The 22,806-nt window shown below is 51.3% G+C and overlaps 1 protein-coding gene across 2 annotated transcripts in view; it reads right to left on the bottom strand.

The window, feature by feature from the left end:
• The window catches only part of FOXP4 (forkhead box P4), a 59,900-nt gene that overhangs the window by 24,331 nt on the left and 12,763 nt on the right, over positions 1-22,806 (bottom strand). The window contains exons 2-3 of one of the 2 annotated variants that reach the window (XM_088180281.1): positions 15,840-16,053; positions 6,076-6,165 (exon numbers count right to left, since the gene is read on the bottom strand). In XM_088180281.1, the coding sequence (XP_088036407.1) occupies positions 6,076-6,165; positions 15,840-16,037 (288 nt within the window). In that variant the 5' untranslated portion in view covers positions 16,038-16,053. Of the gene's footprint in view, positions 1-6,075; positions 6,166-15,839; positions 16,054-22,806 lie in introns of those variants that run through there. The other variant, XM_014872710.2, reaches the window with a different exon arrangement.

Below are 22,806 nucleotides of genomic sequence, written 5' to 3'. Positions count from 1 at the left end.
GCTCCGATGCGGAGCTGACACGGAGAAACGGTGGCGGATCCGTGTGGGGGTGAGGTGGGCAGGGGGTGAATTTGAGAGGGGCATCAGGGCTCTGCTGCTTCCTTGGTTCCCAGGAAGAATTTCCCCACAGCGTGGAAAAACGCTCCTCTCCCAGTTAAGGTTTCCAGGGAAAGAAGCAAGTTTTAGTCAAAGAGGAAATTCCCACTTACAGGCGCTGCCATTCATCCCACGCCCCGCTGTCGGGAATGTTCCAGCAATGCCCTGACCCCAGTGTGGGCCAGCAAAGCCCCCAGTGCTGGGGGCTCTCTGTCCCCAACCCTGGTGACACTGCCAGCTCTTGGGGACAGGGAGAGCTGCTGCTCCAGCAAAGCCAGACAGGGATGGAAATGGGGCTGGAAATGTCCATCCCAACCTGGCCTAAAGCCCCACAGGGTTGGGGACACCCCTGGGACACCCCTTCACCTGCAGCCACGGCCCTCAGTGACAAGATGAGGCCAGCCTGGCTATCCTGGGACAACAGCGGGATGTGGGGAGAAAATGCCTCAAAATCTGGGATGGAGGTGGCCAAAATGAGAGCTGGAGGGTGCCAGCTGTGAGGGGTGAGTGCCACCCAGCTGAGGGGTGAGTGTCACCCAGATGCCACCACCCCTAGGCACCAGAGCAGCACAGGGGCTGTGAGGGGTCCATGTCACCCAGCTGAGGGTGAATGTCACCCAGGTGCCACCACCCCTGGGCACCAGAGCAGCACAGAGGCTTTAAGGGGTGTCACCCAGCTGAGGGGTGAGTGCCACCCAGCTGCCACCACCCCAGGACACCAGAGCAGCACAGGGACAGTGAGGGGTGATTGTCACCAGCTGCCACCACCCCTGCGTACCAGAGCAGCACAGGGACAGTGAGGGGTGATTGCCACCCAGGTGCCACCACCCCTGGGCATCAGAGCAGTACAGGGGCTGTAAGGGGTGAATGTCACCCAGCTGAGGGGTGATTGCCATCCAGGTGCCACCACCCCTGGGCATCAGAGCAGCACAGGAGCTGTGAGGGGTGAATGTCACCAGCTGCCACCACCCCTGCGTACCAGAGCAGCACAGGGACAGTGAGGGGTGAATGTCACCCAGCTGTGAGGGGTGAGTGTCACCCAGCTGAGGGGTGAATGTCACCCAGCTGAGGGGTGAATGTCACCCAGCTGAGGGGTGAGTGCCACCCAGCTGAGGGGTGAGTGCCACCCAGCTGCCACCACCCCCGGGGCAGCAGAGCGGCTGGAACTGTCCTGGCAGGCAGCAGGCCCCTGGGGAAGCAGGTCCCAGCAGTGGCTGGGGACCAGCCCAGCACGTCACGAGTTGGCATCTGCCAGACACCGAGTGAGGAAGGGTTTGACTCACGCCTTGGCCGCCTGCCACCCCGCAGAAAGTGCTTACTAACAGCTCTGGCTGCTCCCAGAAACACCCGGCGCTGCTCCTGCCGGCCAGCAGCATCTCCAGGGGCTGCTTTTCCAGCCTCTAATCCCCGTGCCAGAGGATGGGGCGGGAGCTGCAGGCGGTGGCTGGAAAAGCAGGCAGGTATTCCAGGGAATATTCCCTCCCCGAGCCAAAGCCAGCTGAGGGAAGCAGGACTTGGCCGTGTGGAAGGAGGCAGGAAGGGGAGCGAGGCTCTTGAGAAATTTTTCCTAGATTTTTTTTTTTTTTTTTTTGGGTTGTTTTTACGGGAAGGGAGTGAACTCCCAGGCGCGAGGCAGAGCGGGGAAAGGCACGGGGTTGTCATCAGAGGGACAGTGCCCTCCTGACCCCGGGGACAGCTGGCTTGGCACAGCCTGGGGACATCCTCTGACAGCCGCCAAACATCCCTGCTCTGGCCGTCACCCAGCCACGAGGTCACTGCAGGAGCCACCGTGTCCCCAAGGGCTGCACGTCACTGTCACTGCACTGGGGCAGCTCCTGGTCCACACCTCAATCCCCCAGATCTCATCCCTGCTGGCTCTGGGATCATTGGGATGAGCACCCAAAGGATGCACATCCCTGCTCTGACCCAGCCTCGGGGTTTAACTCCCAGTTAGAAGCAGCAGGAAACATTTCCGTGCTGTTTTTCCTCGTTGTAACTGCTCTTTTCAAATCCAAACCCAACAGAAACAAACTGAGGAGAACAAACTGGGAACAGAAGTGGGGAAACAAGCACAGAGAGCAGCTTTGAGCTGTGCTGTTCTAGGGGCAGGGGATGAGTGAATCCCACCCCAGAGCACCCAATTCTCCCAGCAGAGCAACCCCAGCCCCGCTGGCACATCCCAGCCTCCCTTCCTGCCCTCAGCATCCCGGGGTGAGCTCCAAGATCCAGCTGGCTCAGACACCCTGGGAGTGCTCCCAGTGCCAGGCAGTGATGCCACTGACACTGAGGTGACCCCAACCACGGCTTAGAAACCCTGAGGGGTGGCAAGGAGCCACCCAAATGCTGCTGTGCCACCCCTGGACCTCGCCAGGCTGGGGATGAGACAATGCACTACAATCTGGCCAGGGTCAGAGGAGAAATAAAGCTCAGCCCCACGTGCCAGGCTGGGTTTAGAGGCTGTGGGTGGTTTTAGGAACAATTTTAGGAACACTCTGAACAGCCCCAGCATCAAAGCCTCAAGTGCCCCGGGTGGGGTGGCAGCAGGGTGAGCAGGTGAGGGGACACCAGCCTGGAGGACACCAGGCCCTGATGTTCATCTTTGTGTGAAGAAAAGGAGGAATCAATCCCCAGCATGTTCAGCCCAACGAGGATCCTCGTTAGTGCATCCTCATTAGTGCAGCCTCGTTAGCGCAGCCTTCCCGCTGGGGAGGCCCCAATCACACCTGGCTGGGCTCCAGCGCTGCTTGGGGACAGTGGCAGCAGAGGTGACAGCACTGAGCCCCCTCCTCAGTGACCCCCAGCACCACCGGGGCAGGGTCCCCGTGTCCCCTCCGTGGGCACAGGGTGCTGGCACAGCTCTCACACCCATGATTCCACAGGGATTAAAGCGATTTTGCTCCTCTGTGAGCCCGGAATGTCAATCCCAGAGTGGGCTGGTGGCAGTGACACCGGGCTGGCAGAGCTGGGGGCTTTGGGATGGAGCAGGGATGCTCCAAGTTCAAATGGAAAAACCTCACTGTGAGCCCAGACAGACGGGCTGCTGGATTTTTTTTTTTTTTTTATATATATTTTTTTTTTCCCAGAGAGGGAACACAGAAGGGCTGGTATTGATCTGTCTTCATTACCCATTTCACTCAAGTTTCAAATCAACAAAATACACTTTTCCGCTCTGCTGCCCTCCCCGCTGCAGCAGACAAAAGAAAAGCAATTTCCCGCAGTTTGCTCCAAACTCTTCCCTTCCCCGGCTGCCCTCCAGCCCCTCTCCCCTTCCAGCCACTCGGAGACCCCCAGCTCTGAGGGCACCCAAAAAAAAAAAAAAAAATCATCATTCCCTGACAACTCAGGGTGCTGCTTTTCCAGCACCTCCTTCCCTGGATCCCAGCAGGACAACGCCCTGCGACACCAAAACTCCCCCAAAAGCAACATTTTGTCAGTGCCCACCAAGCTTCCAAGAATTTTAAAGGAATAAACTTATTTTTAAATGTTTTAAAACACCCAAAGATGTGGTTTTGGGTTTTTTTCCCCTTTCCTGGGCTTTGCTGGATCCCAGCAGGATCCCAGGGGGATCTGCTGCTCCCACCACTCCAGGACAACAACACCCTGCAACACCAAAAGCCCCCAAAAGCAACATTTTGTCAGTGCCCACCAAGTCTCCAAGAGTTTTAAAGTTGCAATGAAATAATCCCATTTTTGAATGTTTTAGAACACTCAAAGATGGGGTTTGGGGGTTTTTTTCCTTTCCTTTGGCTTTTTTTTTCCTTCCCTGGGCTTTGCTGGATCCCAGCACGACAATGCCCTGCAACACCAAAAGCCCCCAAAAGCAACATTTTGTCAGTGCCCACCAAGTCCCCAAGAGTTTTAAAGTTGTAAAGGAATAAACCTATTTTTAAATGTTTTAGAAAACCCAAAGATGGGGTTTGGGGTGTTTTTTTTTTTCTTCCTTGCCCTGTAAGTGGAGTGACAACGTGAGACTCCCCACACACCTCCAGGCATCTGTGGGAAGAGGGTCCCCACTCCAAAAACAAACCCCAAATCCAAGATGCTGCTGAGCCCAGCAGCCCCGTGGTTGTTTTTAAGCACAGCCTGTTGGGAATGTCATTAATATTCCCTCTGGCTTGGTGCCCCAAAAACGTCCTGTCCCCATCGGAGGGGTGACAAGGAGAGTGGCCAGCCTGGGGGGGGGGGGGTCTCCTGCTCATCCCCCCAGGATTGGGTGCCTGGCAGGGAGCCGAGGAGACACAAAAATTCCCAATGGATGTGAAAATTCATTCCCGAGCTTGAGGGCGGCATTGCACATCCAGGCTGGCACCGCTAAGAACACCCCAAATTCCCATCCTGCTGCCTCCAAACCGAGGCAGGCTGTGCTGGGAGCCAGCCTTCCTCCTCCTCCTCCTCCTCCTCCTCTCGCAGCCGTCCTGGCCAGTCTCATGCACACCACGGTGCCTTAGATAAACTTCCTTTCAAAGGAGTCTGCTTAATCCCCTATCTCCCCTCGCTCCCATCCCGCTCCAGCTGCCGGCGGGGCCGCGGGGGGAGGCGCTGAGTTATGAGCTATTTCTGACTCACGTCTGCAACTTTCACAAGTCCTTTCTGCAACACCGAGAGAGAGAAAAAAAAAAAAAAAATAAAAAAAGGGAGGAGGGGAAGGAGGGAAGGAGGGAGGGAGGGAGATCCAGTTCGCTCCGGCAAAAGCCGCTGGCCAGATGGGCAGGCAGGGGAAGGGAGGATGGGATCCAGCCGGGAATGCCAGGGAGAGCAAGGAGGGATGAGGAGGAGGAGGAGGAGGAGTGCAGGGACACACACCCACGGAGGGGAGCGAGGCGCCGGTTACCGGAATCTGACTTCACCCTCGCCGCCTTTGTCCTCTGCAGACATTTTCCATGCAGTGACTGCATTTCCTTCCTGCCGGCACCGCTGGAAAAAGCCGCCTGTTTGTGCACCAGCAGCCCTGACTAATTCCCAGCGCTCCCACCCAGCTGCTGCTCCCCATCCCGGGGGGGTTCTGGGCTCTGCTGACCCCCGGCAGCTCCGGGATTTGCTGCTGGAGGGCTCAGCCGTGCCCAGGCAGGAGAGGATGCCAGGATTGCCCATCCCATCCCAGCTCCTGCTGCCACCCGGCTCAGCCTGGCACAGGCAGGACCTCCAGCTCCGAGAGCGCTTGTGCTAATTACTTTCCTTTGTTAATTAAACCCACGTGGCTCTAATAAGGTAACCTGCTGTTCTCCGATAAATTTAATTAGCCTGAAGGGAGAGCCCCTCCGCACAGCTATTTAAATTGTCACTTCCCATCGCTTGGGCTTTGCTTCTCCCTGCCTCCCCCTCTCTCCACATTTCACCTCAGCCCTGCCCATTTTCTGCCCCGTTCCTTTGGCAGGGAAGGGAGCGAAGGGGAGGTTCCCCAGCCCTGCAGGAGCAGGATGTGCCCACCCAAAGCCCATTTTCCTGCCACTGCCACAAATCCCCATCCCAGCTGGGCCTCTGTCCCATCCTGGAGGACCTGCCCTGGCTCCAGCCCCAAGGATTGTTCCCTTTTCCAGCCCTGTGCCACCCTCACATCACCCAGCATCGATCCTGGGATGCTCCAACCCCGGGAAACTCTGTGCCCCAAACACTGTCCCAAAAAGTGGTGACACACAGTGACCACCCTTCCCCATTCCCACACACGAAAAAACCTCCCAAGAAACTTCTGGAGCTTTCCACAGGATTTAACTGCTGGACTGCTCCAGCCACGGAGGTGACATGAGTTTGTGGTGTCCCAGAAGGGGGTGACAGGGACCTGTGCTGTCCCAGTGGAGGTGACAGGGGTCGGTTCTGTCCCAGGAGGGGTGACAGGGATCTGTGATGTCCCAGCAGAGGTGACAGGGGTCTGTGCTGTCCCAGGAGAGGTGACAGGGTTCTGTGGTGTCCCAGGAGGGTGACAGGGTTCTGTGGTGTCCCAGGACAGGTGACAGGGGACACTCCCACGTGCTGGGGGCTCACCTGCACCGCTGGCTGCTTGCCCTCGTTGCTGCTGGGGGAGCTGAGCCCCGTGGCTTGCTGCAGCAGGAACTGCCGAGCCACCTGCAGAGCCTGCAAGAGAGACACAGGGGTGGGCACGAGGAAGGCTCCCCCCCCCTCCTCCTCCTCCTCCTCATCCTCCTCCTCCTCGGGGCTGGCTTTGATGCTTTGGTGCTCCCTCCTGCCACACCAGTCTGACCAGTACATCCCAGCAGAGACCATCCCAGCCCCCACGGGGACGGTCCTGTCCTCTTCCAAAAAACCCCCAGCAGCATTGCCACGTCACACGGGCCATTGCCACGTCACACGGGCCATTGCCACGTCACACGGGCCATTCCCACGTCACACGGGCCATTCATTCATTCCCAAATCCCAGCCCTGGCACAAGCACCTGGAGATCCTGGCTGATTGATGCCAGAGCCACCGTGGGTATTTGATTTTATTAACTGGATTGTGGCACTGGAGAAGCAGAAAATTGCAGTCACCAGCCAGAATCCAGCCTGGATCAATCCAGGAATGTGCCCAAATGGATCTGGTGGTGATTCAGTTTTCCTAGAAAAAAGTGATGAGTTTCTTCAAGTTTTTTACAGAGGTGAAGGTGTTGCACTGAAAATCCCACAAAAATGGGGGAAAAATTAATAGAAATGGATAAAATGCACTTGTGAAAAACACAGGTACAACAGAGCCATGCCCAGCACTGAGGGAAGATGGAGAAAAGGGGGGAAATTAAGGAAAAAATCCTGTGAAGGGATGAGGAGGAGAGAGGAGAGAGTGTGAGCTGGGAGCCAGGAAAAGGAGTAAAACTCTGAGGAAAACAACCCAGAGCTCCCAGACCTGCTTGCCCCTTATTCCTGCTTTAAAAGGATTCTTTCCCTCTCTTTGGGGCTTTTTGGGGCACATTTCTGAAAAATCTCCACTCTCCTTTCTCCCCTCTCCCAAACCCACTCACAGCTCAGCACATGCCTCAATCCAAACCAAGGAAAATCCACCTGGCCCACGTGGAAAATGAGAGGGAATTTCCAGTTGGGGGCTGAAGGTTTAACAGACCCAGCCTTGCTTTATTAAAAAAAAAATTTAAAAATTGTAATTTTATAGCGGGAGACCCAAACCAAACACCCCAGACACAGCACTGGGCACCCTTGGCCGGGTTTGTCACCATCACATGAACCAGACAGCCCCAAGAAAAATCAAAACCTGAGGAATTTTTATAAATGAATGGATCCAAATTCCCTATTCCTGTGGTGAATTACCAGAGCTGCATCCCAGGATTGTGCACCCAGAGCTGCCCCACGGCCACTGAGCACCCCCAACCAATAACTCCCAAACTTCCTTTACCCAAATAATTTAAAACTCAACATTCTTGAGGACAAACACAGCAATTCACCACTGGGAATCCCTGATGGAAAAATCCCATGGTCCAGATCCCAGAGCTGCCTCCTGAGCCCTGATGTTTCCCCACAATTTTTATTTTCCCTGTTATTAGCAGGGATAGATGTGCACAAAACCCCTGTGACAGTTATGACAGCTCGAGCTCTGATATTTTAATTACTTTTGGGCATGAAAACAGTAATTCCAGTTAAAAGCCCAAGGTGGAGGAATCCACTTGGAGGCACCCACCAGGATGGGTGCTGGAGTTCCCACAGCAAATCCCTGAGCTCCAGCTGCTTTTCCAAATCTCTTTTTTTTTTTTTTTTTTTTTTTTTTTTTTTTGGGGCACATTTCTGAAAAATCTCCATTCTCCTTCTCCCTCTTCTCTCCCAAATCCACTCACAGCTCAGCACATGCCTCAATCCAAACCAAGGAGCACCCACAAAACCCCAACCCAGAGCCTCTCCTCAAATGAAAAAGTCATTCCCTGAATTTTAAAATTCCCATTTCAGGTCCTCCCTGCGTGGAGTTTTACATGGATTTGCCTTCTCCAAGTTCAATTCCAAGCATCAGAGTGAGGGCAGGACCCTGGCAAAAGGATGGATAAACCAGAGGGAAAAGCCTCAGGAGGAGAATTCCAGCTCACAAAAAAACCAAAAAAACAAAAAAACAACAAAAAAACCCAAACAAAAAAAAAAAAAAAAAAAAAAAATTAAAAAAATAAAAAAAAAAAAAAAAAACAAAAAACCCAAAAAACCAAAAAAAACCGCTGCCCAAGATTTCCCCTGGAATTTTCTCTTCCCAAATCCAAGGTGCCTGCCCAGCTCAACCTCTCAGGGGGGAATTTAATTCACTCCCCGCTGGCTCCCTCACTTTGGTGTGCTCTGAAGCACGAAATTACAAAGAAAAAAAAAAAAAAAAAAAGAAAAGAAAAAAAACCCCCAAAAAACCCCAAACCCTGACATGGCCTCACAATTCCCTCTGAGCTGTCCCTGTCCCTGGAAATCTCCAGTGGAGCAGCCAGGCTGGAATTTTGGGATGCAGAACACCCCAAAAGTGAAGGAGCCAGCAGCTGGCAGCTGAAATTTGTTGCCCAAACGGGGCAGGAGGAGCAGCCCAGGGGAAATTTTTCCATAGGGAAATGTCACCCAGAGCATCTCCTCGGGGCTGAGCAGGTGGGGAGGAAAAGGAAAAATTTCCCTGTGAGAGTAAATGAGATTTTAGTTCTGTGAACTGAAGAAAAAAAAATGACTTAGAAATAATTTTTAGTCAGAAAAATTATTATTATTATTATTATTATCATTATTATTATTATTATTATTTATTTTATTAATAAAAATCAACCCAGAATTGGGAAGAAATTCCTGGTGTCAAACTCTGGGGTGGATCCCTCTGATCCCAAAGGATCTCAGAAGGATTTTTAGAGTCACACCCAGCCAGGCCTGCTGTGCTTTGCCTCTGGGTTTTTGGGTTTTTTTGGCTCTGGGGTTTTTTTTTTGTTTTTGGCTCTGGGTGGTTTTTTGGGGGATTTTTTGGCTCTGGGTTTTTGGGTTTTTTTGGCTCTGGGTGGTTTTTTTGTTTGTTTTTTTTTGGCTCTGGGGGTTTTTTTTTGTTTTTTGGCTCTGGGTGGGGTTTTTGGGGGTTTTTTTGGCTCTGGGTGATTTTTTGGCTCTGGGTGGTTTTTTGGCTCTGGGAGGATTTTTTGGCTCTTGAGTTTTTTGGTTTTTTGGCTCTGAATGGGTTTTTGGTTGTTTTGGCTCTGGGGGGATTTTTGGTTTTTTTTGACTCTGGGTGGTTTTTGGCTCTGGGGTTTCTGGTTTTTTGGCTATGGGTGGTTTTTTGGCTCTGGAATTTTTTTGTTGTTGTTGTTTTTTGGCTCTGGGTGGTTTTTTTTTGGTTTTTTTGGCTCTGGGTGATTTTTTTTGGGATTTTTTGGCTCTGGGTTTTTGGGTTTTTTTGGCTCTGGGTGGATTTTTGGGTTTTTTGGCTCTGGGTGGTTTTCGGCTCTGGGTGGTTTTTTGGCTCTGGATTTTTTTTTTTTTGTTTGTTTTTTGACTCTGGGTTTTTGTGTTTTTTTTTTTTTTTTTTATCTGGGTCGTTTTTTGGCTTTTTTTGGCTCTGGATGGATTTTCGGTTTTTTGGGCTCTGGGTGATTTTTTGGGTTTTTGGCATTTTTGGCTCTGGGTTTTGGGGTTTTTTGGCTCTGGGTTTTGGGGTTTTTTGGCTCTGGGGTTTTTTTTGTTTTTTGGCTCTGGGTGGGTTTTTTGGGGATTTTTTGGCTCTGGATTTTTGGTTTTTTTTGGCTCTGCCCTCCCCCAGAGCAGCACACTCCAGGATGAGGAAGAGGATGGACACGACTGGGGCAGGCCCAGAGCTCCTTTGGGATGTGGAAAATCCCCGGGATTGGGGAGGGGTCCCTGAACAGCCCAACCCTGCCAGGATTAAAATCCTCCCTGCCCTCAGACCCCAAATCCCTCCAGTTCTCTGCACCATCCCCAGCCCCACACATCTCATCCTCCAGCAGGGGAGCAGCCCCTTCCTCCAACTTCCCCCCAGCCTTTTCATTTTATATCATTATAAATATTTATAACACATGTATATCTAATATTTGTAATGATTTTCTATCATTATATTGATTTTTCATAGAAATTATTTAGAATTATTTTCTATAATTGTATTTATTTCTTATTATTTAAAATTCTTTTACATCGTTATATTTATTTCTTCTATATTTATAATTATTGTATATAATTATATTTATTTCTAATATATATTATTTATAATGATTTTATATAATTGTGTACATTTCTAATATATACTTATTATTTATAATTATTTCACATAATTCTTATCTATTATTATAATTATATAATTATAATTACTTTATACAATTATATATTTCTAATATATATCTCCAGTATTTATAATTATTTTATAATTGCATATATTTCTAATATATACTTATTATTTATAATTATTTCACATAATTATATTTATATCTTATATATTATTTACAATTACTTTTTACAATTATACATTTCTAATAGAAATTATAAATAATTACTTTATACAATTATATATATTTCTAATATAAATCATTTATAATTATTTTTATAGAACTGTATTTATTTCTTAGCTATATATTATTTATAATTTTTATACAATTATTTAAATTATCCTGATTTTTTCCCCCTCCAGCCTGTGAGGCTTCACACATCCACCCCTGAATGTTCTGGACATTTTTCCTGACCCCAGGAAGGGCAGATTTTGGTTTTTCCATGGTAAACACCAAAAAATTCCCTTTTCTGCCACAGGAAAACACCTGCCTCACACCTTGAATTAATTTGGGATTCATTTTCCCCCCCAAAAAATTAATTTTTTTTACATTTTTCTCCTCAAAACCTGCCCCAGCAGAGCCTCTCTGAGACCTCCTGATTGGGAAGGGTCAAGAGCTCCAAAAAAAAAAATTAAAAAAAATAAAAAAAAAAAAGGAGACATCTATGGGACATCAAAAAAGAGGAGTTACAGCTTTTTCCCCCAAAAAAAATCAACCCAAAATAATCCCAGGACAAAGGAAAATCTCTCCCGGGGTATTTGGGGTGCATCATTTATCAGATATTTCATTACATGAGGATGGAGTTTTTAATTCCTGGATGCTCCAGCTGGGAAGAGCTGCCCAAAATCAGCTGAGGGATTTTTCTTTTTTTTTTACCTGGATCAGAGCTTTTTGTGGTGTTTTAACTTCCAAAAAGAGCAAAAAAAAACACCTGAAAAATTCCATTAAAACAAGAATTTTTGCATAGAAAGAGGGAATTTTTCTCTTCTTTTTTTCTTTCCAATCCTTTTGGAGGGTGGAAAGAGTTTGGGAAGAGCAGAAAAAAAATGGTAAAAAAACAAAAAAAAAAAAAGAAGATTTTTTACACTAACCTCATAAAAATGACATGGTCACATTCCAGAATTAGAGGCATTAAAACAACACACGGGGATATTTTTAGCTGGATATTAACAGTAAATGATGCCATATTGAGCAGCATTTCCACCAGCCCAGCCCTGGCCTCGATTAACCAGAACCAAATGGCTCCAAGAGATCCAAAAGAATAAAAAAAAAAAATATTAAAATGACATAATTCCTCACAGGAAAATTAAAAAAAAAAAAAAAAAAAGTCATTTTTACACCCAGCTCCTGGATTTTATTCCTGAATGCTTAATTCTCACAGGAGAGGGGTTAAAAACAGCCCCAATAATTAAGGGTAAAAGGAAGGTGCTCCTGAGAATCCCATTCTGTGGAAAAAAAAGGGAAAAAATGGGGGAAAAAATGGGGAAAAATGAGGAAAAAGTGGGAAAAAAGGGGAAAATATGGGGGAAAAAAGGGAAAAAACGGGGGGGAGAAGTGAGAAAAAAAGGGGGGAAGGAGGGGGAACAAGTGGGAAAAAGGGGGAAGGGGGAAAGGAGAGGAAGAAGGGAAAGGAGGTAAAAAGGAAAAAAGGGGAAAGAAAGAAAAAATAAAGAAAAAGGAAAAAAGAAAAAAGGAAAAAAGGGGGGGGAAGAAAAAGGGGAGGGGAAAAAGGGGGAAAATAGGGAGGAAAAAAATTGAATAAAAGGGGGGAAAAAAAAGAAAAAAACTGCTCCTGCATTTGCCCTCAGTGAAATATTAAATACGAATCAGAGAAGTGAAGAGAGAGATGAGTTTCACTTAAGTGCTCTGGCCTCGTTTTTATCTTCAATACCCTAATAATAGAGGATTACACAATATATTTGAGATGTGATCACATGTTTTATGGAATGGTATCTCTCCCAGGGCAGCAAAGTGTCTCTCCTCCCCCTCCACGCCCTTCCCCAACTCCCAAAAAAGTCCCGTTTTTGCTCCCTCTCCAAAATAAGTTTTATTTTTGTTTATTCCTCGCCGTTTCTTTGACGTCTGTCTGCAGCACGCTGCGATTTTTTGGAGGTATTTTTTTTTTTTTGTGTAAAACAACACCAGAGCAGCTGGGTTTTTCTGGAGGGTTCCTTTTCCATGGATTTCGAGGTGGAAGGAGCTCAGGGGGGTGATGGATTTGGGGATTGTCCCCTTGGTTCTCCCAGGACATCCCTGATCCATCGGTTTGGGCACATTTGGGTTCTTCATGTGCTGCCCCTGCTGGGTCTGCAAGGAGCTCTTCCCATTCTTCTCCTCCATCCCAAAATCTGCACTGACCCCATCTCTGCACCCCAAACCTGCACTGACCCCATTTCTGCATCCCAAAATCTGCACTGACCCCATCTCTGCACCCCAAAACTTCACTGACCCCATCTCTGCATCCCAAATCTGCACTGACCCCATTTCTGCATCCCAAATCTGCACTGACCCCATTTCTGCATCCCAAATCTGCACTGACCCCATCTCTGCATCCCAAATCTGCACTGACCCCATCTCTGCATCGACCCCATCTCTGCACCCCAAATCCACACTGACCCCATCTCTGCACTGACCCCATTTCTGCACCCCAAATCTGCACTGACCCCATCTCTGCACCCCAAAGCTGCACTGACTCCATTTCTGCACCCCAAAGCTGCACTGACCCCATCTCTGCATCCCAAAACTGCACTGACCCCATCTCTGCATCCCAAAATCTGCACTGACCCCATTTCTGCATCCCAAATCTTCACTGACCCCATCTCTGTACCCCAAACCTGCACTGACCCCATCTTTGCATCCCAAAATTTCACTGACCGCATCTCTGTACCCCAAATCTTCATTGACCCCATCTCTGCACCCCAAATCTTCATTGACCCCATCTCTGCATCCCAAACCTGCACTGACCCATCTCTTCATCCCAAAACTCCACTGACTTCATCTCTGTACCCCAAAATCTGCACTGACCCCATTTCTGCACCCCATACATTAAACACCAGCTGCTGGCTAAAAGTTGGAATTTTTTGCGTGAATTCAGCAAAAAAAAACCCTGGAAACCCCCAAATCGTGGCAGAGCAGCACTCCCCTAAAACCCCAGAGCATCCCCCAGCACTGGGCTGTGCCACCCCCGGCACCCCCGCTGCCCTGATTTCCTCCTTCCACCGGGAATTCCGGGGGGATCCAGCCTGGCAGGGGGGGCTGCCGGATCCCTTTGGGGGTCCCTCCACGTTCCCACAGCAACTCCGGGGAGGGGGTCCCGGGCCGGGGGCTGCCCCCGGTGCCCCCCGGGCGACCTCTCCCCTCCGGCAGCCCCGGCACAAAGCGGGGCCGGAGCTTTTGAGGATTTGGAGCCCCAGCATTGAAATCCAGGGATTTAAGCCCAGCGCCAGCGGGAGAGGGAAGGAGAGGAGGAGGAGGAGGAGGAGGAGGAGGGAGGGAGGGAGGGAGGAAGGGGAGGGGGATGCTCTTTCCCCACCCCAGTGCTGCCTGCTCTCCCCACTTCCAGGATCTCTGGGATGCTTGGAAGTGGTGTGGATTGGGAAGGGGAAGAGGGAGGAAAAGAGGGAGGAAAAGAGGGAGGAAAAGAGGGAGGAAAAGAGGGAGGAAAAGAGGGAGGAAAAGAGGGAGGAAAAGAGGGAGGAAAAGAGGGAGGAAAAGAGGGAGGAAAAGAGGGAGGAAAAGAGGGAGGAAAAGAGGGAGGAAAAGAAAGAGGGAGGGGAAAACGAAGGAAGGAAAAGAGGGAGGGGAAAACGAAGGAAGGAAAAGAGGAAGGGGAAAACGAAGGAAGGAAAAGAGGGAGGGGAAAGCGAAGGAAGGAAAAGAAGAGGAGGGAATGTTGAATGTTGTGCTCCAGAGTGGAGCAGAGCTGGGTGACCCTGTCTCAGCAATCCAGCTGCCACACATCCACGTCCCCTTGCTCCGGGGACATCCCAAAACAACATCCCTGAACATCCCAAAACACCCCCATGGCCTCAACATCCCACCCACCTCGAGACAGCACCCCTGGAGAGGAGCTTTAACCCAAAAATTCCCTGCAAAGGCTTGTTTGGCTCCATCCCTGTAAAAGCAGCGAGGTCACAGGCACCGGAAAAGGTCAAACCCAGCCTAAAAATGGGACCACGAGCTCCAGGGAGCCGCAGCTCCCACAAAAATCCCAACAGACACGGGGCTTTAGGCTCAGCAGGATGGGCTCCCACCCCCTGCAGGCTTCCCAATATTTCCTGGAGAGATTTCATGAAGTTCAACGAGAATCAAGATTGAGTGCTGACATTCTGGGATGAGCGAGTGAGCACACGGGAAGAGCCCAGCGGTCCGAAAACCCACGGAGAACACTTGGGATGGAGCAAAGCCTCCATCAAGCACCTAATTGTCCAAAACTGCCGCTGTGGGGACATTTATCCCTGACCCCAGCTGGTGCTCAGCCTGCTCCCTGAAGCAGGAAGATGGATAATCCTCGGCATAGATCCTCCCCCTTCCCCAGGTGAACTCGCTTGTTGGATTTTTGGGAAGTTCACCAAACCCTCTGTTTTATAACCCCATGTACCTTCCCACCGAGGGACTGAAATGAAACATCAGCATCCAGCGAGCATCCCCAAGGATGGAAAAACCCCGATTTTCTGGAGGAGATCCCCTATTTCACAGCCACGATTTGCATCTTTCTGGCCGGGGGGGGAGAGGGGGGGGAACACGGATCTCCCGTTCTCCGCTGGAATTCCGGGAGGGAGAGCAGGCAGCTCCTCGGAGGGACACTGGCAGCAGCATTACACGCATGATTACCCTTTGGATGCGGGGAACAGGGGCTTAGCAGCGTGCAGAACGCCTGTTATCCAGGTAATGGATTTACAGCACTCCCTACTAAAGTATCAGACACAGCAATTTTTTACAGCTTTCACGCTGGAATTTATGGCTCAGGGAGGCGATCTCCGTACGAGGCGAGGGATCATTGCCTTATTTAGTAGCCTAGCAGGGAAATTGATGTTTTTTTGCCAAAGTTTGTTTGGAAAGGTAACTGCAGGCACGGCCCCAGGGCTGAGAAGGGATGTGTGTGGCCGGGGACACATCCCTGAGTTTCTGCACACACATGTCACTGTCACACGTGTCCTGGGCCATGTGGGTGAGGTTCAACCTCCAGGAGCCCCAGGGAACAGGAAAGCAGCTCCTGGACAGCCAAACCTTCTCATGGAGCAGCTGCTCCAAAGGTTTTTGGTGTCCCTCAGACTTTTGGGGGGCAGAACAGGCAGGACCTTCCCCCCAAACCAGCAAACTGCAGGGATGGATGGGCTCTGCTTCCCAAGGAACTGCGACAAGGACAAACCCCCGGTTTTTGGGGCAGCACCAACACCCCAGCTCACCCAGGAACCACCAAACCCGGCAGAACCCAACCCAGAGGACAAAACGGGCTCAGAACCCGGCGCTGACCCCAAACCCCATCCTTGGACCCTTCTGCCTGGTTGGAGGCAGCTCCGGAGGAACCGCCCCGTCCTACCTGCTGCTGCTGGAAGTGCAGGAGCTCCACGGGGCTCATCTCTCCGTTGGCCTCGGCACCGGCAGCTCCGTCCCGGCCGCCCCCGGGGCCACCCCCGGGGCCACCCCCTCCTCCATCGGGCTGGTTGCTGAGGCTGCTCACCCCGTTCTGCGCCGAGGGCGTGGAGCGGATCGTCTCCGAGGCTGATTCAACCATCATGACTCGCTAGCAGGACCTAAAGAGGAGAGAGGAGAGCCTGAGAAGGAGGGCTGAGATGCCTGGCTGTCCCCGGCCCCAGTGGGATGGGATGTCAAAACTCTGTTTGGGTTTTTTAAGCTGTGTTCAGTTCACCCCGGGAAATTAATGAGAAGCTGCTGCAAACGCGATGCACGTCCCTAGGTAAAGCAAGTGCAACCCAATCCTTAGGAAAAGCCACAATTCCAGCTTTGCCTGAGCCTGGTGCAAGGCACAGAGCTCCAGGAATCCATTTGTTTTCCCCAAATCCCAAAATATTCCACGGTGGGAGCACAACCGAAACCCCAGCAAGGCTGCACACCGAGCACAGGGAACCTGCACCTCAGACTGCACCCTGAAAATCCTAATAAAGTCAAAACATTCCCTCCAAGTGCTTCATCTCCCAGCAGGAAAAAAACACCTGGCAGGAAAAAAACACCTGGCAGAAGGCACCAGGTAGAGGAAACCCAAAGGAACGGCAGAGCTGGGATGTGGAAATGAGAGCTCACAGGTTGGAAAATCCTTCCTTTCTCCCAGTTTTTTGCTCAGTGGGCTTGGGTGAGTGGCAGGTTGGTGGTTGTGAAGGTGTGGGTGCCTTTTTCTGGGAGAACCTCCTGGATTTGGGCTGGAGGAAACAGGACCAGCACACCCAGCTCTGGTCTCTGCCACATCCAGCCCTGACACAGAGAAGTGGCAGCAGGGAATCCACCCAGCAGTGAGGGCCTCTCCCTCCTTCCCAGCACACGTTTCCCTCCGTGGAAAAGCAGTTTTAATTCCACTCCCTCCATGGAAAAGCAGTTTTAATTCCACTCCCTCCATCCCAGCAGCACGGGCTCAGCGCTCACCCAGCGCCGCTCGCCGAGTTTGTAACGAGATGGGAACAAAACCAGTGGGATGGGATGAAAAAAACACCACCTCCCTTTCTCTTTCCCCCCTCTTTTTTTTTCCTTATTTCCCCCTTCCACACCCCAAAAGGCAGCGAGACAAACCAGGAACAACATAATTGCTGAAATGTGGCGTGTAATAATCGCTATTCAGGGGCTGATCATTCATATTAAACAGGGAGCAGCGAGCTGCTCATTTGCATGTTGGAGATTATCTGCATTTCAAAAGTCATTTCCGCAGGGGATATGAGTGACATCCATTCCCAAGGGGAGCTCCTGGCTCCCTGCCACTGTCCCAGGGCTCTGGGGGTGACACACCGGTGGCTGTGGGACAGCTCAAGGTTAAGGGGATTATTGGGATTTGGGTTTGCTTGGAGCACGGCGTGGTTGGAGCAGCTTCCCAAGGATGGGATGCTCACAGGAGCAAAAAAATCTGGAATAAACCTCTCACCTTTTGCCTTAAAACTACGTTTTTTTTCCTTTCCCACTTTGAATTTCAAGGATTTCAAGTTCGGAAATATGGAATTATTGCTGTTCCTATTCCCATTTTCCCTCTGAAACCCACGAGGCCCCACAGGGAACGCTTCGTGTCCCACACTCGAACGGCATCACCAGGGCTAGAAACTCATCAGGATTCAAGCAGGGATTTGACTTTTACACAGAGAACAGGAATATCCAGAGTTACAACAGGAAGTATTAAAAAAGGCCAAAAAAAAAAAAAAAAAAAAGGAGAAAAAAACGGTTTTGGAAAGGATATAAAACTTTCCTGGCTTCGGGCATAAACTGGAGTTTAACTGTTGGGAATTAGGAGGAAATCTCTGCTGGTGGAGGAGCCCTGGGCTCGCTCTGGTGGTTCCAGCCCCTGCCAGAGGCGGGATGCTGGAGCAGATTCCTGCAGCCCGGGTGATTCCCGGAGCTGGGGACACCAGGCCAGCTGAGTTCTCTCTCCAAGTCCTGTAAAACTCCACTTCCCGTTCCCAAACCCCTCTGGGATGCTGGAGTGTCTGGGATCCCAACAACGCTGCGAGGGAAGTCATAAAAGAAAGTCATCATCATAATAATGGAAATATTTCCATTCCTATAAAAAGTTTTACAAAACCTTAAAGAAAAAAAAAAAAACAAAAAGGGAAAGGGGAAAGAAATAAAAACGAAGCCGGTGTCTGCGAGGTTCTAAAGCGGATTTAAATTAGGAACAAGCACTTTTCCAGCCAGGACGGATGCGGGAGGACTGGGAAGAGCAGGACTGGGCTGAAGGATGCCGGAGCACACGTGCAGCCCTGCCCTGAGCCGGGAGGGATCCGCAGCATCCCGGCTCCTGCTGCTCATCCCTGGCAGCTCACACCCAGCCGATATTCCCGGGATTGGCCGTGCACCCCGAGGGCTCGGCAGGGTCAGAGCTTCCCCCGGGCACAGGGACGGGGTGCACACAGCCGGGGGGGAGATCCAACAACACCCACACGCAGGGGAAAGGGTGGGCTTGGTTAAAAGGGGAGGGAGGAGCCCCCTCCAACGGCAACAGCAACAGAAGCTGCACAAATGGATCGTTAATTACCATTAATTACCATTTCAGACTCCGAGCCCCGCCGCTGAACCACCGCTCTGCCTTTTTTGTTCCCCCCCTTTCATCCAACCACGCACCTTCCGCAGGACAAAGGGAAGGAAACGGAGAATTACAAACGGAGCAACGAATCCCCCTGCCTTCGGCAGGACCATATGGCAACGAGGGTGTATTAATTACCGTGGCTTTTAATTAACAATTGCTTCATCTGAGCAGCAACATTTCCTTGACATCCCCCGACTCGCCGCTAACCTGCGCGGAGCACGCGCCATCCCAGCCATCAATCCCGCTTTATTGACATCCATCCCTCCCGCCAACAGCCACCATCCCAGGGTTTTCCAATTAACACCTCCGCACTCTCTAATTAGCGCAATTAACAGGCTGATGGATGCCCGGAGCTTCGCTGGGAGGGAGGGGCTGGAGCAGGCGCCGGGGTCCCACGGCGTGTGCCGCGATTCCCGTGGGAATGCCGAGTGTGTCCCATGCCATGGAGCCTTCCAGAAGGGCAGGGCCAACATGGAGCTGACCAAAACCATGGACTCAAAGCGACGGGTGTGGGGTTTTAGGAGCAGCAAGAGCAGATGAAGCAGCGATTTCCAAAAAGCTCCCAAGGAATTTGGGGTCATCCAGACCCGTCCGAAGCGATGTCACTGCTCCACCTGATTCCACGGGAAATTCAATGGCATTTCCCAGCCCCCAGGAGCTGCTGGAACAGCCACAGCCACACCACGAGCTCCTCAGAAACCGCTGCCCCAACACCAATTCCAGCAGCTTTCCCTATTTTTCATTACCCCTCGGCACCACAACCCTCGGCAGCTCCGTAATTTTGGGCCACGCACAGACCCAGTGTCACCTCCACCCTGCTGTCCCTGTCCTCGATTCCCCATCCCTGACCACTGTGGGTGACCCTGCCCTGAGTTTCCCCAGCCACAAACTCCAAGAGCTCCTAAACCATCACCCAGGAGGGAAGGACGAGGGAAACACCGCTGGGAAAACTCTCCTGCCACATCTCCACGAGCTGGGACAGCACAGGTGACACGACACAAACCCACACTGAGACATTCCAGAGGCTTCCCAGCACATCCCAGCCCCAAAGCAGAATTCCAGAGCCTTCTCCCAGCTCCAGCCTCGCCAGGATGCAGAGGGAGCAGGCGGCCTCTCCCCCCGGGTACCGGCGGATCCCGAAGGAGCACGGACCCAGCAAATCCTCCCAAAAGCCCTCGGAAATCTGCAGGATGTTCCTGTGCACAGCTGGAAGGAGAAGAGGACTCAGGAAAAGCTGGATCCCAGGCACTGGATCCGCTCCCAGCTACAGAAAGTTGAGCAACCTGCCCGTCCTGCTCCGGCACCGCCAGGCTTTAGGAAGCGGCTGCTAATCCTAAAAGGCTTCGGCTGGAAAAGAAGCAGCAGCACGGGATTGCTCCGAGAGTGGCTTTTTACCCTTTAATTAACACATAAACACATGGAAATGTGGAAAGGGGATTAAAATAAAAGTCTGGGGGAGCTGAGACGAATCCGGAGCATTACTGTAAATTAGAAGATATTTAAGGAACCAGGGACCGGCTAAGCCCAGGCACTGCTTTAATGGGATCTCACCTCTGGGCACTTTCATCTCCCACTTTCATCTCGCTCCCAGCAACTTCTTTGGGAAGAGCCAAGCTCCAGCTCTTCACCTTCACCCCCTGGCTCTCCTCACCTGCCTCGGTGCCAGCCCAGCCCAGCCACGCTCGTGGGCACCAGGGACTGGCAGGCAGTGAGAAACCTTTGCTGCTCTGTGGAAACCAGGCAGGGATGGCCACAGCGAGGTTCTGCTCCCCCCAAAAAATCGGGGATGCTCGGATCAGCTCACTCAGAGAGCTGCAGAGCACATGGGAGCGTGAGGACACCAATATGGGGTGATTCCTGTGCTCCTGGTGAGCCCCACCTGCCCCTCCAAAATCCGTCACCCCCAGAGCATCCCCTGCCCTCCAGAGCCAACCCCGCAGGAGATCTGTGCCCACCCCACACAAGCCATTCCCAGAGACACCAATGCCTGCCTGGCACCTCTCCCATTCCCTGCCAAGCTTCCAGGAACACAAAAACCCCTCCCAGCGTGGGCTGGGGGTGGCCAGGCCGGTGCTGGGACAGCGGAGCTGCTGCTCCATCCCAGAGCACGTGCCGGGCACCGGGGCTGCTGCTCCATCCCGGCTTCCCTCGCTGTGCTCTTGAAAAGATTAAAAAAAAAAAAAAAAAAAAAAGGAACCCCACTCCATCTCATTAAGAAAGTAAACACAAGAGCCGTCTAAGTGTCTAATTAAGCTTCTAATTAGTCCCTGCTTGTTACTAATGCAAATTAGATTACGCCGCTTAACTACAGCATGTCCACAACACCCTTGTTAATTGCGGCCTTTTGAAATTAAATTACTCCCTAATTAGCATATCAAAGCCATTGATTCGGAGCCAGGAAAGATGAGGGCAGGAGGAAGCCGAACGCCAAGTTTTGTTAATCAGGGGCGTCTAATTAAATAGTGACGTGGAGCACGGGGCTCCCACCTCGCTGCTCCGGAGCCACCACACGCGGGGACCCGGGGGACCCTGAGCAGGGCAGCCCCTCGGTGGGTGCTGCTGCTCCCTGCACCCACCATGGGTCACTGCTGGGGTGATGGAGAATCCTGCTGGGCCGGGATGGAGATCCTGCACCTGTGTCCACCAGGGTGGGATGGAGATCCTGCACCTGTGTCCATCAGGGTGGGATGGAGATCCTGCACCTGTGTCCATCAGGGTGGGATGGAAATCCATCACCTGTGTCCATCAGGGTGGGATGCAGGTCTGGTACCCCTGTCCCACCCATCCAGGATGCAGGTTTGGTACCCCTGTCCCACCCATGCAGGTTTGGTAGCCATGCCCCATCAGGTTGGGATGCAGCTCTGGTGTCCATGTCTCAGTAGCTCAGGATGAAGATTTGGTACCCAAGTCCCTTCAGGGTGGGATATTGGTCCAATACCTGTGTCCCATCAGGACCAGTACCTGGTGTCCTATCAGGGCACCACTAGAGATGCAGATCTGGTATCCACGTCCCAGTGGGATGGGATGCAGGTTTGGTCCCAGTGCTCCATCAGGCTGAGGATGCAGGATCAGTACCTGGTGTCCCATTAGGCTGGGATGCAGCTCTGGTGTCCCAGTGGGTCAGGATGAAGATTTGGTACCCAAGTTCCCATCAGGTTGGGATACAGGTCCAGTACCTGTGTCCCATCAGGTCAGGATGCACCTCTGGTACCCATGATCTGGTGGGTCAGGATGCAGATCCAGTACCTGTGCCCTATCAGGTTGGGATGCAGGTCTGGAACCTCTGTCCCACCAGTTTGGGATGCAAGCCCAGCACCTAAATTCTGCAGGATGCCCACTGGGAGCAAGGCCAAGGGCACATCCCAAAATCCAGGCAGCCCCCATGGAGCTACACCAGCCACTGCAGTGCCAGGTCCAGCCCTGCATCCCCTCATTTCTCATCCCCCCAAAAACTTCCTTCTGCCCAACATGATCCAAAAGGGAATTGAAACATCCAAAAACACCCCCTCTGTGCACATGGATCAGGGTCACCTTCTCTCCTGCCCCAAAATCCTGGGTGACCCCACACAGGAGCAGGAGAGGACAGGTAGGGCTGGAAGAGCCTCTCACCTGTCAGATCCCAAATCCAGCTGGGCACAAGTGAGGGGACACTGCAGGGCACAGGGGATGTGACACCAAGATCCTGACACCAAATCACCCCCTAGGGCACCAGACTGGGGGGACACATCCCCTCACCACCCCCCTGAGGAGTCCTGGGAAGGGACACCCCCACCAAACCCCATCTCAGATCCTTCCCTCAAAAAAACCCAAAACTCTGCTCTCCCCAACCCCAAATTCCCAACTGGACATCGATAACGGAGGCACCAGGGAAGATTCTGGATCCAAAGGCACAACCACTCCAAGGAGAGTGAAAGTGAAGCCTAATTTTGAAGTTATTCCAATAACTTCCTGAATGACCCAGTTCTTCCCATTTTATAACTTTTCCTCTCTGTTTTTTTTCTCTTTTTTTTTGGTTTTTTTTTGGTTTTTTTTTTGTTTAAAGAGGTGGGAAGGGAAAAAAAAATAAAGGGACGAAGATTGGAAAAGTTTAATAGAGGGAGAAAAAGTCTATTAAAAAAAAAAAAAAATAAGGCAGGCAGGCCGTCTCAGGGGAAGAGCTGAAATATTAAAGAAAGGAAAATCGCTTCTCCGGCTGCTGAGGCAGAGCAGGAGAATGGAGAGGCTGGAAGAGAAGGAACGGGGCACTTTTAATTGAAAAAAGGGAGAT

This window comes from Sturnus vulgaris, chromosome 29 (assembly GCF_052056855.1).
Source record: "Sturnus vulgaris isolate bStuVul1 chromosome 29, bStuVul1.hap1, whole genome shotgun sequence".
Lineage (NCBI taxonomy): Eukaryota > Metazoa > Chordata > Aves > Passeriformes > Sturnidae > Sturnus > Sturnus vulgaris.
Note: the sequence above shows the minus strand (reverse complement) of the source record. Positions and strands in the feature narration are given on the sequence as shown.